The 18002-nt window shown below is 38.4% G+C and overlaps 1 protein-coding gene across 1 annotated transcript in view; it reads right to left on the minus strand.

The window, feature by feature from the left end:
* Nucleotides 1-8715: 8715 nt before the first annotated feature.
* The window catches only part of LOC107376975 (proliferation and apoptosis adaptor protein 15), a 70651-nt gene continuing 61364 nt past the window's right edge, over nt 8716-18002 (minus strand). The window contains exons 2-4 of the mRNA XM_015946318.3: nt 10474-10648; nt 9911-10066; nt 8716-8890 (exon numbers count right to left, since the gene is read on the minus strand). Of these exons, the coding sequence (XP_015801804.1) occupies nt 8826-8890; nt 9911-10066; nt 10474-10645 (393 nt within the window). The 5' untranslated portion in view covers nt 10646-10648 and the 3' untranslated portion in view covers nt 8716-8825. The remainder of the gene's footprint in view (nt 8891-9910; nt 10067-10473; nt 10649-18002) is intronic.

Consider the following 18002-nt stretch of genomic DNA (forward strand, 5'->3'; position numbering starts at 1 on the left):
AAATTCAAAGGACATTGGGTTCTTCCATCTGGAGTTTTCGGTATTCGACAGAAAAGGACAAACCCACCACACACCAGAGAGGGAGACAAACGGCCAACTGAAATGAAACAGGTAGCAGGAATCAGGATGCGGAAAAATGAGGCATTCAAGGTCCCTCGGAAATCTTAGCTTACATGTCACATGTCTCTTTAGATGCCCCCGGAAAGTTTTTGGATGTGAATGTAACCGTTTAGTTATTATAGACACTATAAATTGTATTCAATGGATTGATAAATAATAATAATAAAAAACATAAATCTAATAAACTGTCTTGTTTTTTAAAATTTTCAGATAATTTTCATTTAGTGACTTTTTATTTCCTCCTACAGAAGCAAAAGGAAACAGAAAAAAACTCAAACTAGTAGCAGACCTTTCTAATATGCTGCAGTGTTCTTTGTAAAAAATGTTTTGTAGGTCTTTTTTCCTCACTTACCAATATTTATTGGGTCTACTGATCACTGGGTTCCCAATTTGTTGTTTTCATGGTTGTCAAGGTGATGTGCAGCAGGAGTCACATGGGTGCAGGTGGTCACAATGAAAAGGAACTGTCAGTCAGTCACATGGTGGTTTGACAGAGATGGATGATTAGATGTAGTTTTTGTTGGCCACTATAGTCAAGCTGTAGCCGTTTTTTTTTTAAATTCTTCACTTTATGTTTAAGAACTTTGATCCACAGATCTGTCATTCAGGCCGGCAGCATCACCTAGGTCCTAGGAGTACACCGTTTAAATACATTTGCAAGACAAATTCTTGGAACTCCTTCAACTTGCTTGTGCTTTCTTCAAGAGGAAATGAAAAGCACGAGCAGGATAATCTGTGATCACATCACAATATGGCAACGTTGTTCAGTCTACACTGTGCCCCATTTTCCAACATGCTAACCATTATTTGGTTAAATTAAATTCAATAAAGGATTACATTTATACAGGACTTTCCTAGGCGATTAGAGTGCTTTCCATCATTCACGCACTCTCACATTCACACACTGCCAGTGATGGTAAGCTATGTAGCCACAGCTGCCCTAGGGCGGTTTGACAGAGGTGAGGCTGCCATTTGCCCCTCTGACCACCACCAAGACAGGCAAGTTAGGTTAAGCGTCTTGCCCATGGACGCAACAGCAACATAAAGTGTAGCTACAGTTTAATTCATCATCACCAGGGTGTAGACTAGTTGTGTTGTAATGTGCCTTGGGGGGGTTGAAGAACCATAGAAGGCGCTATATAAATACAGGCCTTTTACTACTTTACATAATTGCTAAGTGGAGTGAAACTGATGTATGTTTAAAATTTGAAGCAAAGAAAAAAAATCTGAAGATTGGCGTACACTTGTATTCAGCCACCCTGCGTCAATACCAGCTCAGTAGCCTAGTGGTGCGAGTGTCTACCCTGGGACCGGGAGATCGGTGTTCAAATCCTGGTCAGGTGATACCAAAGGCTTTGAAAACAGTAAGTGCTACATGATTCCTGAGCACAGCTGTGTCTGCAGCTCACAGCTCGCCACGGGAATGGGTCAAATGCAGAGAAAAAATGTCACACTCACCAGTGTGTGACAACTAGTGGGACTTTAACTTTACTCTGTAGATCCATCTTTTTCTGCTGTTACAGCTGCAAGTCCTTTGGGTATGTCTATCAGCTTTGAACATCTAGATACTGAAATCTTTGCCCATCCTTTGCTGTGTGTGGTCCATCACAAAAACATTATAGTTTGTAATTGTAATGTGCCAAAACGTGGGCATGAATACCTTTGCAAATGACTATGAGTGTGTAACTTGTCTTTGGATTCTGCAACTTTTCTATCACCTCTGAAAAAAACTCCCAGGCAGCAACATTTGGTTAGCAAATATATTTTAATATATAATATTTATTTTTTAGCACAATGACAAAATGGCATAATTTCAGGTCAGTCTCTTAAATCATGACAAAAAGCCACATCTTTACCATCAAAACCCACCTTCAACTGTGTTATAATCACGGTAAAAATCCTCCTGAAGTACTTCTGTCTTCTTAAGAGGGAAAAATGATGAGAGGTTTCTAACAGCATAGAGCCTATGGCATCTGACAGAGCTATGGTGTACGCTAAAGGTGAAAACACCAGGATGTAACCACACACCCTACTCCTTTGTTAGGCAATTTATAAATCACTTTACTGCCAAAAAAAATCAAAGTCAGTCGTGTGTACGATATCTAACAGTTACACATCTACAGGAACACATTTATTTAACAGCATTAAGTCTTACAAATAACATGGTGGACTCAACTAATTGCCAAACAAATACACCTGCCACTTGCTACACCATTTCAGAGCTATGTACTCCACAAAAAAAGACGTGCAGAAAATGATACGTCCAACCATTTGACTTGAATCAGTGAAACACGGAGCAGCTCCAAACTTGTTGGTTACATTTTCTTTAAAAGCCGCTAAGTTAAATCTCAGAGAAATGTTCTCTGTCTGCAAGAAACCTCCAGCCTACAAATGCCTTCATTTTAACTCAGCATGCTAGATGGCTTTTAACACACCCAAAACACACCAGAGGAATGTTTCTAGTTTTTAATTACACCTCCATTCATTGAGCAGCTAACACAGCTCCTTTACTTCTATAAACACTCTAAGACACACATGTAAAAGAAAATCATAGTTCTAGCCAAAGGCTATAAAGATTGTTCACTACAATCACCATGACATCAGTAAAATATCAAGCATATAATGACTTCTGAGTCCTCCTCAGCTGGAACCAAAAATCAGGCTTTTATGGTCAGTTTTAATGAAGCTAAACTTTATTTATCATAACTAAATTGCATTCAGCTGTGTGGAGGTATACGTAAAATATGGATAGAAGGCTTTAGTACCAGCAGGAATATTAACTATTTATTGTATTGGTTAATAAGATACTGCTGCATAATCAAGTGACAGTCCGGCTATCTTGTGCAAAGTTCAGAACATGTTTCTGTTTAACTATCCATCTTTAAGTACAGGCAAAGCACACACTAACTTTAAGGGTCATAGTTTGTTTACAAGTGTGTCTAAATCAGCTGCATTTAAAAACCACTGGCTTTTTGTTCAATTTTATGTAAGCTATCAGGCAAGTTTCAAACCACAGCTGTCAGCAGCCTTATTCACAAGTCATCAGAGCATAGACACATGGGGGTAAAGGGAATATTTCTTGTTTATTGATCATTTATTGGTGTCTCTGAATTAATTTCCAAACGTTGTGGTTTCTGCTTCATTTGTTAATGCACTCAGAATTAGTATGTTCGCAAAGCACATAGAGATTTTTTTGTGCGTTTTACAGTTGAATTGAGGCCATCCTAAATGTTTATGAAGCACGTTCTACACACACCTTCACATAGCCATGCTCCCATGACTTGTGAATTACTTCTGGAACAGTTGTGACTTGAACCTGGCTTGAAAAATGAATGGTAACACTTATATTCAATCATTTTCTCAAAAAACCAACCTGCTGAAAAACTCCTCAACTACTCTTCACTACTTGCACTACTCTTTCCAGCATTTACAATGATGCGTTCTCACTGTTAGCTCATCCATTCACCCCTCAACTATTCATCAAACATACATTAGCAACAACTCCTGGCCTTAAGCAGCACATTGGGACAAAAATAGTTGTGTATAGTAAAAAATAAAGCCAATAATTTCTTAAGTAATCCCCTAAGACATTAACTCGATAAGTATCAGTAGTAGGATTAAATTGTTTTCATATTCAATTGTTTTCTTAGCTAATGTTGGTTTAACTCATAAGCTAGCTAGCATGTTTAGTCGATACCAGTGTTTACCTTTACTTACTTTAAAATGACAAGACATTTTGTCATTAGTAAGGTTTTGTTGTATTTTAACATTTTTGGTTTAGAATTGTTAGCTTGGCTAATGAGGGGCTTGGTTAGTTAGCATTAGCTAGAATGTTTTCCAGGGACTCCATTTGATTGAGCAGCTAACACAGCTCCTCATTTTCAGACTTTTCTTCTAAATTCCTGTTCATGGTAACAATAAACATGTGACAGCATGCCCCAAACAAACAAAATTAAAATACGTTTGACTGCTTTCTTCTTTTGTCATGATTTGGAAACTCTCTGAATAAAACGTGTTTTACAAGCAGTGACCACGACACATCAGATCAAATACAACACAGTTAAACGTAATATGTTACATATCAGTAAATACAAGTAAATGATGAATACCACTTTGTCTTTTCTTGAAAAACAAAACATCACCCAAAGCTGAAACAGCAAAAGATAAAAGAAGAATAGGACATGAAGAAGTAAAAATGTCGTGAACACGGTTTTCATCGCATTCTTTTGTTTCCAGTTAGTAAAACAAAATCCGGACATGTAAAAACAACAATATATATTCATTAAATAAATTAATCAATTTAAAAACAAACACAAAACAGGTATCCAAAATACATATTTACAACCAAATAAAATGAAAACAAAAGTATTCATTTTTTTAAGGGAAATATTTGAATGAATGTTAGTGGCTTCTTCACTGCCCTCAAAACCACGTGTAATTACCTACTTATCTATTCTCACATTTTGGTTCTAATTATGTATTCCCCATAAATACATTAGGCTTAGAGTTTTGCAGCATTTACTGAGCTGATATGTACTTTGTACATGAAAATCCAAATCTGACATCATTTGTGACTGATATGTTGATATATTATGTGCCAACGGCTACAGCAAAAAAAAAAAAGAAAGAAAGAAAAAAGAAAGAAGCTAAGCTACGTTAAAAACACCTTCAGTCTTGTGATGTAGTAGAGGGGCTGTGCTATTAATGCAGACACTGAATACGCTTTTAAAAATGTTTAAAGCTTTAATCAGCTGGATTTTTACCAAATGACTACTTTCAAGCTAACAAAAAACAGTCACAATGAAGCCCATTGCCTACAACAGTTCTGTCCTGAAGAGAACAAACATACATTGAGTTGTCACATACATTTACACACAAGCTGGTATTCAGAAACACTTAAAAAATAACGAAAGAAACAAAAAAACAAACAAAAATAAATCAATAAAAGCCCAAATCCACCGTTGGTCATATTTTGCACAACAGTAAAAACACATGCAGACCTGCAAAGAAAAATCTGCCATTTGGTTTTTGTTACATGACCTAAGCTCTTCACAGGCCAGTCGAATATTTAGGGAAATGCATTTTAACACGCAGTTTCCTTCATTTAGAAAAGGTACGTCCAGAAAAGGTGGAGAAAAACTACCCAGAAATGTTTTTGACACAGTTACACAGACAGCAAATCGGAACTTTCTACTAAGTGTGGTGTTGGTAAGGTTGTTAATGTCAAAGTTTCGATGTTATAGACCGTTCCTCTAGTTAAATTCGAGAAACATTCTAAATAAATTACATGTCTTATGGCTACATTTAAAAGTCGTCTCACTTGCTGAGGTTCTGTCTAAAATAATCCTAAAACTATGATTAACAAACAATAATGTGCCAACAAGGTTAACGCAAAACTACAGCAAACTCATTTAACTAGATCGCTTAAGAATGTTATTTTGATTGGCTATGGTGTCACCTAGAAGCAAAATGGTTATATTTAAGAACTTTGGGTTTTAATTTGAGCTAACGTTAGTTAATTTTAATTCATATTTATATCAGTTTGTGCAATTGTGAGATGAAGTAATAGACATTATGTGCCTTATAGACAATTCTAAAAATTCTGACTGACTATACAAACAATCCAACTAAAATTTGTATATTTTATCATTAAAAATGGAATTTATTTCATATTTCAGCAATTTTCAGTCAGATAAACCACTACATGTTTTTTTCCATTTGGACACAGCATGGCATAAGCCTAAACCAAAACTGGGTGCATAATGAAAATAAAAACACTCTGTATAACCGTGTCAAAGTATTTAAGGGTAATGCCTATTTATACATAGTTTAAAGTGGCCTTGCTTCTCTCCATGCTGTTTACAGAGACATGTCCAGTGTCTGCAAAACTCACTGCGACAGCTTTCTGCCAACATTTCCAATGGTGTTCTGTTCATTCCAGCTATCATTCAGCAAACAGATAGAGCAAATTTAATACAAGTATATCAGGATCTTCTGAAAACATTTTGGATATAATTAGATTAGTGGTTTGTGCAGATTTTTCCTACTGACATAAATGCATAGAATACAAATAAGTCCACTAAAACAAGAAAGAAAAATCACCAAGTCTGTGATGTAAATGTAAAGTCTTGGTCATTGGCACTGGGGTTAGGTGTGAAGCATACCGCGAAAGGAATACAAGCAGGAACAAGTTGGGGTTCGGGTGAAGAACGAGTCAAACACTGAAAGATCTCCGTCTGTTCTTAACTTACAGCTTTAAAGACAACTAAGACATTTCAGAAATACATCGTAGACATTCTGTACACACACCACACGGAAGTCCTTAGCAAATTTAAAAAGCAAAGCAGCATCACTCTCTTTAAAAGGTGAGAGCTGCCGTGATTGACTTGACGTGTGTGTTGGCGTTTTCACACACAACCTCTCACAGTTGTGAAGATTTTTCGGGGTAAACACAAACTCTGCTAAGGCTTTGTCGTGGGGAGAAAGGATACACAGTGTTCAAGAGAGCGGTTATTAATAGTTTAGTTTCAACAGTCTGCTAGCTTGTTAGTTGTGTCGGTACATGGCGGGGATGGCATAGTCAGGAAATGAGCCGCTGAGTGCATTAGAGCTCCTCATCACGATTATGTACAGTTTGTAAAGGAAAGAGTTTAATCACCAGATTAGCTTTGATCCTCTCTCCACCTTAAGATGTCTTTCGATACTCTGATCAGGATTTATTTTTTTTCTGTTCAACAAAAGAAACGACAAAAGAGCTGAAATACTCTTTTTAAACAACGCAGCATTAACAATAAATATATCCCTCTATTAAAAGCTCCCAAAATACACTTCGGCATTGTGCAGCCTGGAGACAATCCATCTATCTCCATCCATCTACCTCGCTAGTCAACAACAAATAAACAAGTGCAGTGCCACTGCAGGGAGATCATTTTGGATGTGGTCGGAAAACTGATAGATATACATGGGGGTAGGAAACTGACTAAACAAGTAGTTTAAAAAAATGTGTGCAAACGTAATTATTTATTCAAATTATTTTTTATGAATTATCAATAATAAATAATAATGCAAATGTGCTTTTTTCCCACAGTTGTGTGCGTCCAACTAATCACCATCCTCCCAGAGAGATACCGACTAACTCTGTACTTGCCCACATTACGACACTGCACATGTGATAGAACTGCTGCTACAGCTAGCATTAGCTCAGTAGAGCATAAACTGTGGGTAATTAAATCATTCCTACCAAATCGTTTTGTTATATATTTATTTACATATCTACCCTTCTAAAATAAATGTTCTAAATAAAACTTTCTTCTAAATACCCTATGAGCTAAAGGCAAAAGTTGGCTTTTATTTTAATAAAATCAGCTTTAAATATATTTCTCTAAAATATTAGACCTTTCTTTTTGATCTAGAAACATGATAATGTGTCATGTCACATTAAAGGGAATGCACTTAGAGCTGCTAAAAACCATTTAATATTTAATGATTACATTTAGTAATTCAGATGCAACCATCGCAAAGTAATGTGTAATTTGATGAATGTTGCTTTGTTATTTAACAGCTACGCATTACTGGAGACCTGGCGAGTCAGAAATACCGGTGCCACTCTGATACAGCTAGCAGAAGATAGCTTAGCTTAGCATAGCATGATGACAAAAAAAGGACTGTAAAAACCTAGCGCTGCTCTCTCAGCAGTCTTGCATTAATGCTTACTCTTGGCTAATTGACAGACACAAGTTCGGCATTAGAACTATTCCTTTCACATCGCAAACACCCAGGGATATTTAGGCAGCTAGCTAGCTACACACTAAACAAGCACCTTTACAGAAATGAAGCAGCGACATACGTCAGACTTAAACCATTTTCACTGCCTATTAGCTGAAGCAGCATATTGCCTCTACAGTTTCTCTCATTTATTTACATCTGTTAATTTTAATCTATGCCCAGGTAGTGGTTCAATCATTTTCAGAACATGACATTTGATGTTTTGACCATTTTGCGCTATAAGGAGAATCCAAAAGCAGAAGTTTGAGGTACTAATGAATTACGTTAGATATCACTGCACATGTAATCCATTCGTGGATTAAAGGCTTCTGAGCAGGACTATTTACGCTTTTTAAGATTTTCTCACTGGACAAAAATACATTTTCTGATGTTTTGCTTCGAGGCAGGATTGGTAACCTCTGCCTCCTCTTGGTTGGATGTCTTTATCTTCAACAATCTTTAACAACACACACACACACACACACACACACACACACACACACACACACACACACACACACACACACACACACACACACACACACACACACACACACACACACAAATACCATGACAGAGTCCACTCAATCTAAGCTAACTCACTAAGCATCTGAATCTGTAGAGACTTTAGCTCTCTCCTCACATGCATACTTTGTTGGTCCGTCTTCTTGTAAAGTCTTTTCTGCAGTTTCTCAGTCCCCCTCAGCTAGGGAAGAAGCTGCGTCGCTACGATCTGATTGGTTGCTTTGAAGCCTGCATGGTTCCGTGTTGCGGCAAGTGGTACCTGGGAGGCGGAGGGACGTAGGTGGACGTGTGTGAGGAAGGGATGTGTGTGAGGCTGAGGTGGGGGGGGGGGGGGGGTAACAGGGTTGGTCATGGTTGACTTAAGGGCCAGGAGTGGAGAAATTAAGGTGCAAAAAGCGGGCCTGCAGGTGTTGACCTCACACCTTTTTAGGGGGAGGGGCCAACTTGATAATTTCATCCTCAGAAGGCTGGCGGATGATGTCTTTTAGTTCCAGGAGTGCAGCATGGGGGAGAGAAAAGAAAAAATATATTTGTTATAGAAATTCTTCAAATGTTTATGCAAAAATGTTTGCATTTTTGATCAAGTCATGACCAAACATTTCTAGTTTGACAAATGTTGTTTTTCATACAGTTTGCTGTTTAGTGTTTTCCTATTATCTTCTTGGATGTTCCTATGGTTGCTGAAGTCCGATTAAAAGTATTTCATAAGATTAAAAGCTTTTCTAGCTGTCAGTAAACTTTCAGGCCAAATCCTGACTGAAGGCAGACTAGTCTGATTACTGTTGTAATTAACAATTTGTATTGTAAGGTTTACTTTGTCAATATTCCATCAAATGGTGTTATTATGCAGCCTAAGCCCTGTCGTTATTGATTTAGCCTTCTGGTACAGTGTTCCATCATGTTTGATAAGTTATCGTTCATCACTAAACTGGAGGAGTTCCTCTGGGAGCATGTTTAGGTACCATTGTTTATTCATGAGCGCAATCGGAGGCTAGACCTTGAGTGAGATGATACTTTCTTAGTGAGAACAGGCTTCTTTACTGCCCTTCTAGATGGTCCTGGAGCTTGTTGGAGTTCTCAGATCACTTGAAGTAGAAATGTTCTACATGGGGATTTCATCTAATCACTCTTTGAGTTCATGCAGCCTGCCATCATAAAAGCTTAGTTACAAATAATATGTGTTATTCTCAAAATGTCTGGCCATGACTAAGAACTACAGACTTGTGTTAATTACATTTTCCACCACCAGATGTCAGAACGTCACTACATATGGAAGCTTTGCTTTCACTTCCAACTTTCTACATCCTTGACTCTTTATTTTTGTCTTTATAGAAATATGAAATAAACCACAATCAGACGCCACATGTGACCCAGATGCTTTAAATCTAACGTGCTGGTTGCTGTTTCAGCTCTTAGGCCTGACAACATGTCTTCCTGGAACTGGTTTATTACTCTGAAGCAAGATGTGTCAAAAGAAAGTGGGTGCTTTTTAGCGTGCTACCTTTGTATTTCTTGGCAGAGGGAATGCGTGTAAGTTTGGTGTCGATCTCGTCATCCTCAGAGATCTTGAGAACAGTGGTGCGGTACTCTATCACCCTCGTCAGCAGGTCCGGTCGCCGTGAGATCTCAAAGATGTGCTCGATGTAGGACAGGTTATCTGCACAGGAAGCATCAGATTCAGTGTGACCTAAACAGCTTTGGAGTGATTTTGAGGATAATTTGGGGTACATTGCTGTGTAAAGGAATATAATAATAATAATAATAATAATAATAATAATAATAATAATTATATATATATATGGATTATATATATATATATATATATATATATATATATATATATATATATATATATATATATATATATATATAATCCAGAAAGATTTCAGACTGTCCTCTGATTTGATAAATTAGGTTAACATCCAATGACTGATGAGCTAGCAGCCAGTCTGAGCCCAGCTGACATTTTTACACAGAAACACTCTAGAAAGGCCACCTAAACCCCTCTAAGTCAATAATAAACAGGCCAACCTTCAACTAAAAGACTAATTTATTCTCTCTGACCTTGGGCGAGCTTGTCGTTCTTCTCCAGGTAGCTGAACCACTCCTTGGAGGAGGTGATGTTGTTGCTCTGGTCCTCTGGGATGTCCTCCTTGCAGGCCGATTTGAGCTGTTCCAGATCCTCGTTGGTAATGTTTTCAGAAAGGTCGCTGAGCAGAGAGCTGTACTCCGCCATGGTCTGGTCAAAACAGAGACAGCAGAACTGGTTAGATGGGACTGTAGGACGAAGACAGAAACGAAAACAAGAGACTGAAATTGTCCAAATGTTTGTTAGATTCCTCAGCGTGCCCCAGCCCACCTACTTCCAGACCTCTCAGTGGAAATCAGTCTTTGTTAATGACAATAACACACCATCAGGATGGGACGGAAAAGCCAGAAAAATCACATTCATGCTTTAGTAAAATAGATAAAGACAGACATAGATGACAAACAATGTCCCAAACCCATGACCTATTGATCTGTCCCTAGGGGACCAAAAGCTATCTCCAGGGACGGATCAATGCTTTTACTCACAGAGGGATGGATGTATAGATTTCTTCTTTAATAAAACAATTATTATGTAATTTTACTTAATTATTTATTATACTGGATACACACAGCGCTCCAGCTTCACTCACATAAAATTAACAATGATGAAAGGCACTATTCTTGTTGAAATAAAAAAAGTATATTAATGAGTTTCTGGATTTAGATTATTTCTTGAATTCATCCAATCATCTGATTTTAGCAAGTAGTAAAGAAAACACAAATCATCCAATTAATGTAAAGTGTATTTTTCCTTTTATTAAGTCAATTATTGAATTATGCTGCTCTCTGCTTCCCTCTAGTGGTGAAATGCTGCAAAGACAACAGGTAGTAGAGCTATCCACTAAATTATGACTACATTCTATAAATCAGTTTATTTATTACATTTGCAGAAGTGCAGACTTGTTTTTGCTTTTATAATATCACACAACTCCTATCCTACCTTAATAACATATTCTAACATATTCCTACTTAACATTAAATAAAGAAAGCATCGTCACATTTTTACTCAAGAGTGACCCTCATCAGTCTGACAAGGTTTCAGTCATGAAGAATTCATCTAACTGTGGCGACTAGAGTAAATAGATACAACAGTAAATGTTTGTCGGCGTGTGTTTTAGCTAATTATCTCATGAGCCCGTGGGTGGCTTTTCAGATGTTTATCTATAGCTGATTCAATATGGCCGCTACAACCAATCAACTGAAGAAATACACAAATGGTTAAAACTCCACCAATTTTACTGACATTAAAGCTTCTTTCCGGAGTGTTCCTCTTATCCAATGACACCATCTAGTGGCTGACAAGCATATCACACAAAACCACAGTTCCTCTGTTTTTTTAAGATGGCGACTTCACGTTTCTGTTTATAAATGTGCTTCTGTAGCCGACAAGCAGAGCTAAAACACGTTGTTTTACGAGTATTATTCTCATGTCATGTTGTGTTCACATATATTTATATTTTAGAGACTTTCTTGTCCGTGAAAAGTTCATCAACTCTGAATCAGCCGAGGTACTTCCTTAAATGTGAAGCGTCCTTCTCAGCCCTAATCCTGAGCAACTTTTAACCAAAAAAACTAAATAGTTTTAATATCTTGTTGTTCAAAGTAGTTTCAAATCAATTTTCTGCAAACATGCTCAAATTAAACTGAAATACAGTATCTAGCACTGCTTTTACTTAAATTTTAGATTTATTTTTTTTTCCTTATTTGAGTCAACAACTGGCCTCTTGACTAATCATAACAGTCAAAATAAACAGTTTCATAACAGCCAGAAGACACTTAGCTGCTTATTTGTTATCTAAATAGAGTTTTCAGAGCAAGACCTGAGATGGGAACACTGGTAGGGTCAGGATCAGGCCAGGACTGGAGTAAAGAACCACTAGGTGTTCATAAAGGGTTCAGGTTGTCCTTAAAGTGCAAGTCACCCCCAAATAGGGTTGTCACGGTAACCGGTATAGCGGTAAACCCCGGTAAAAAGGTTGACAATAAAAATAACCGTCCAGTTTTTAAAAAACTAAATTATCTCGGTGGGTTTACCGTGGCCGCGGTTTCGGCGCGGTGACCCTTACCAGCCACCGTCGCTTCAGCTGAAGTTCCCGCGGCGCGCACACGCACTTTTTAGTTTGCAACGGCACCAAAACTTTGAAGCTGAAATAATGGCCGAAGGAGGAGACGGCAGCGCCCAGGACATCCATCAGCCCTCAAAGAAGACTAACTCGGAAGTTTGGGCATATTTTGGATTTCTGAAAAATGCTGAGGGACAGTTAATAGAAGACGGCTATCCCGTTTGCAGAACGTGCAGGAAACAAGTGTCTGCAGAAGGCAGCAACACTTCGAATCTAATGGCACATCTGCGTGACCATCACCCACGTCTCTACAGCCACTGCAAGGTAAGTTAACATTAGCATTTTAGCTTAAATGCATGACGTGAGGACTTTTGGCTGAGGGAGAATGCAACGAGTCACTATATCCTGCAGCCGCAGCGTCCTCTGCCAGCATTTAAACCGTGTCACGGACACCCTGTTGCTGGATGAAGCATCTTATTTGTTGACGATGAAGAGAAATATACAATTAGTTCCTTGTCATTGATTTGTTTACTTATTCAATGCCATTTATACTTGAACATTTGGATTTGATTACATAGTGTAGTAGTTATTTTAGTAATTTGTTTAAAGTGGCTATTTATTTTAAATACATATTCTTTTAAGGTTGACTTGTACAGTGCTCAAGTCAAGTGTGGACTGGAGTTTTAGATTTTCATTTTGATAATGAAGAAAACAAGTATATGAGAAAACAAGTGGTGTTTCTTTGATTTGTTTACATATTGTTTATGTTTCGAATGTTTGGATTTGTATAATTTAAACCTGCACTGACTACTGTAACATGTTCCAGAAAAAGAAGCTATTTGTTCCTTTACTTGTGAAAAGTTGCACTTTTGCTAAGGCTTTGTGTTATTTTAGGTTTAATAAACACTGTTAAACCTTTTCAGAACTATTTCAGTTTGTGTAGAACAGGACTATCAATGCTTTCTGAACATATGCAACACCGTTTAAAAAATACCGCGATAATACCGAAAACCGTGATAATTTTGGTCACAATAACCGTGAGGTAACATTTTCATACCGTGACAACCCTACCCCCAAATCAACATTTTTTCCTGATAAACTATATAAATGCGTCTCTAATCGTGCTGCAGACACATGTAGTCAATAGTTTTGCACTTTAGTGCATTTTAGTTAAAATTAAAATTTTCTGCCTAAAACTGTCAGTGTTGTGCCGTTGTCAGGTAAAAACTCAGCACGGCATTTGAATTTAAATCTGCCATTGCTATTGGCTAAGAGGTACCCTAGAACGTTAGCTGTTACCATAAGATGTCACAATGTTGTTGTGAGCCTGTGTGTGTGTTTATTTGTTAGTGGCTCCGCCCTCTCGGTTTGCTAGGCAACAGCAATTGTTGCATTTTTCAAACAGGAAGTGGGAGTGGACTTAGACTCTGGTAGGAGGTGACTTGCTCTTTAATCATGCGTCTAGGACACTTTTCAGTGTATGTGCTGAAGTTTGCATCAAATTTCTCCTGAGAAACTGACAGCGATGAAAAACAAAAATAAACTCCAGTAAAACCCCACTGTTGATTCAGACGCAATGCCATCTGCTCAGCTCAGCTGTGTCACTTCAGATGGAGCAGAGAAAACACCTCATGAGACAAATAACAGCTCAGTTTGCAGCTTATTATCATATTTGGACCAAAGTATTCACACAAACTTTCATGTGCAGATGAGGTGTTGATGTGAGCTGCCTCATTGGGCATTCCTCCAGCTTTGATGAATTTAATGAGGGACTGATGAGCTGAAGTTCACCCAAAACAGCTGGACTTTAGCTCCAGGGATGACTTTGCAGCAGGACCACACCCCTCCATCTCTGTCGATCACAACCATCAGCCTCCAAACTAACTCCCTGGCATCCAAGCAGCTGACGAGCGGCTGCCCTCTATGCAGTCAGTGCATTATGGGTATTGGCGTGAAGCTCTGTCTGCCTCTGATCCGCTCAGTCTTGTCACAGATAAACGGTATTCAGAAAGCCCAGAACAGCTCTGACCTAAATAACAGCTGCTGTTACCTGCTGCCACCACCAGAGGGCCCCACATCACTGCAGCATCTTTAAGGTTAAATGGAATCTTTATTTTAACATTTAGCTACTTGACGAGGTCATTAAATACAAAAACGATTAGGTTTTGAACTCCTTCATGTGTCGTGGGCTAACAGGTGCATTAACAACGACGAGGGACAGCTAGGTGGTGTGTGGGGCTGAGAAGTCCAGGTGAGCTGGCTGAGATCTGTTCTTTAAAGAAAGATGGTGGCTGATCCGTGGCTGCCTCTAGGGGAGAGAGCCTAGTGGTGATGGAGCACTTTCACTGTGTGAGTTTGTGCTGTTTCAGCTTGTCACATTCATCTCATGGAAGTTGTGCTTAGATGGTGCTTGGGACAGGGTGGTGTTATTCACCTTAAGACAACAGGGGGTTGTGTGTGTGTGTGTGTGTGTGTGTTTTGGTCCCAAGCCCTCCTCTCTCCACCCAGGTCACTCTGACTGCTCCCAGCTTTGCACCACAAAGGACTGCCACAGCTTTTGTGTACTTTTAAAGGGGGAGAGAGGGAAGGACAACAATGGATGGAGTAGCTACATCTAGTGTTTTCATCTTCCTGCTGCTTCAATTCTTTTGCCAACATGAAACAAAGACACTTATTTTAGTATCCTGTAAACAAGAAACATAATTGCTTGTTTTTCTGATTATCATCTGTTTTATTGGAATCTGTTATGAATACCAGTTAGAATCTTTTCTCCTAAAAAATTTCAGTTATTTCAATATTGGATGTTCTAATCATGTTTAGAGTCTTAAAATATCAGTTCCACTTTGATTGAAATGTGCTTCTGTGGTGGAGAACAACCTCAGTGCAAAGAAAAAGAGATACATTTTATCCAGATAGATGTGCTAATGGCTAGTCTGAGTGGGTGATATTTTAAAATTTTAATCTAAAAAAGAATCAAAGCAAGTTGCAAAACTAGCTTTTTTAGAAGGATTTAAATTCCCATAAATGTCCCATTCAATAGTTATAAACAGATCTACAATTATTTGAAATGGAAATTAGCGGCTGAGCTAGCTAGTGTAGCATTTCTGAATGGAATTTTAAAATTCTGTCAAAATTATGTGATATATTGTGAAATTCATGGTCACGTGAAGCTTAGGAAATACAGCTACTTTCATTTTCTCTATACTAAATCTGCTCCATAACAGGTAAAATATGAATTATTCATAACATTTCCATAGAAACTTGACTAGAAAAGATCTGAACAATCACCTTCTGTAGTTTAAAGTTAGAGATATGGAGCACAAACTAAGAATTAACACATGGATCAGCTGTTCTCTTTAGTATCTGCTGAACTTTGGGACTAAATGACTGTAAGTGACCTATGAATGGGTAACTTTGCGGAATTTGTTACAGTGAACAATTTGAAAGTACATTGTAAAAGTAAATCAAACTATCATAAGCAAAAGTGAGTTATCTGTGAAAGAGGCAACCATGTTACAACTAAAATGTTAGTGAAGTTACATGAAAATGTTTAAAACAATCTATTTTGTTGCTTTGAATCTCTTTGTGATGAAGGATGCCACATTTTCAGAGGGTACGGCTGATGGGCTGACATGGTACTCATCTCCGGAAGAAACTGTAAGCTAAGTTTTTGTAAATCTTTGAATAATTTCAACACTTTGATGTAGGGCTGCACAATATATCGAAAAATTATCGTCATCGGGTTAACAGGAAGTGCGATAGGCCCATCGCAAAGCACGTCAAAAACGGCAATAAATGTTTGGTTCAAACATTTCCATCCGTGTCATACATCAACTTTTTGTAAACCAGCTCTGTTTTTTACGCAGAAGTATCATTTGACCAATCTAATGTAGCCCTTCTGAAATGCAGCCAATCAGATGGGTCCATTCACGTAATACTCCCGCCCCTTAGGATGGAAAGCAACACCCGAACTGAGTTAGCGGCGCCGTTCCCTTGTTTGTCATGCTGGCTCAGAGCAACAAACGCACTTTGTGCTGATGTTTCTGGAATCAGCGCTGCTTTCAAAAGTGAACATGAGTCCGCTCGGTGTCGTTAATCATTTTTACCGGGCTGACTCCGACATGTGCCGGTGAACCAACCCACCTTCATGTCGCTAGTGTTAGCCCCAGGCTCCGGTTAGCTTCCAGCTAAAGGCTCAGTCTCAGCCCTCTTCTCGAGGGGGTCTGCTTCAGGCCGACCAGGGCCAACACACCCACTGCTGACAGCAAATTCACACCTTCCGTTACAGCAAGCCTCTCATTGGTGGGTAGAATCAGCCAACATGGGCTTAAGGCATGCTCAGTTCATTATCATTCATTATCATGCTGATAAGCGCGATAAACTGAAAACGTCTCTGACTGCATTCCTTGCATACCTAAGCAAGGATGTGTGGAATCAACCGGGCCAGGCTGGGGCCGACTGGGGCTACCCGGCCTGGGCCGACCCGGTACAGATGGGAATGGCCCATAAAAGGCTACAGCACTCTCCTCCCAGTCCCACCCTGCTAAAGAGGGCCTGGAAAAGTTCCCCCACACATCAAAGTGATTTTTCCTTTATGAGCTTTTATAACCTTGTTAATCAGGATAGTTGATTTGCTGCTGCACATAAACTGTCAGTCAGAAGCTCTGCTAGCCGGTTATCTTAGAGGAGCTAGTTCAATTTGTTAGCTTGTTATCAGAATCATAGTTGCAGTTTCATCATCTGAGCTGCTTTTTAAGATCTAGGTAAACTTGTTCAATTTGGGGTTAAAAACAAACGTTTTCACATATTTTCCATGTAGTTTTTTTTGCCAGTTCCTCTTCTGAAAGGTAGACAATTGTTTTTCTCTTTCCCTCAGAAAATCTTAATATTCTCCTAGTTTGGCCCAGCACAGTTCACTTCCCAATTACAGCAACAGCCTGATATCATAACCACATAAGTGGAGAAAATGTTCAGTAGCAATGAGAGAATTTGCTGTTGCATTTAAGTGATGTTAACTATTATTTAACATTTAAACTTATTTTCTGATTTTTTATTTATTTACTCAAAAACCCTGGTAAGGGATGTTTTTCTGTATTTGGAGCATCAGAAAAAGTTTTATGGTGGTGGTGATGTTTTAAAGTCACTGAGAAACTGCATGCATGCAGTTTGTTGTTTTGCTGCTAATACAGTAGCAGGTGCAGCTGCATATTTTTGCAATAAAAATGTTATGTTGTAATGGAATTCATGCATTAGTTTTTGTTTGCTTTGAACCCAGAGCAGATGTCACACGCCAGACGACATCAACACTGCATACTTTAGTATTTGTTCATTTATCGTGAGTAATATCGATATCGCAATATTAAGCACTGTTATCGAATATCGCAGGTTTTCCTAATATCGTGCAGCCCTACTTTGATGTTTTTTTAGGATGCATGTTACCTG

Source organism: Nothobranchius furzeri, chromosome 2 (assembly GCF_043380555.1).
Source record: "Nothobranchius furzeri strain GRZ-AD chromosome 2, NfurGRZ-RIMD1, whole genome shotgun sequence".
Lineage (NCBI taxonomy): Eukaryota > Metazoa > Chordata > Actinopteri > Cyprinodontiformes > Nothobranchiidae > Nothobranchius > Nothobranchius furzeri.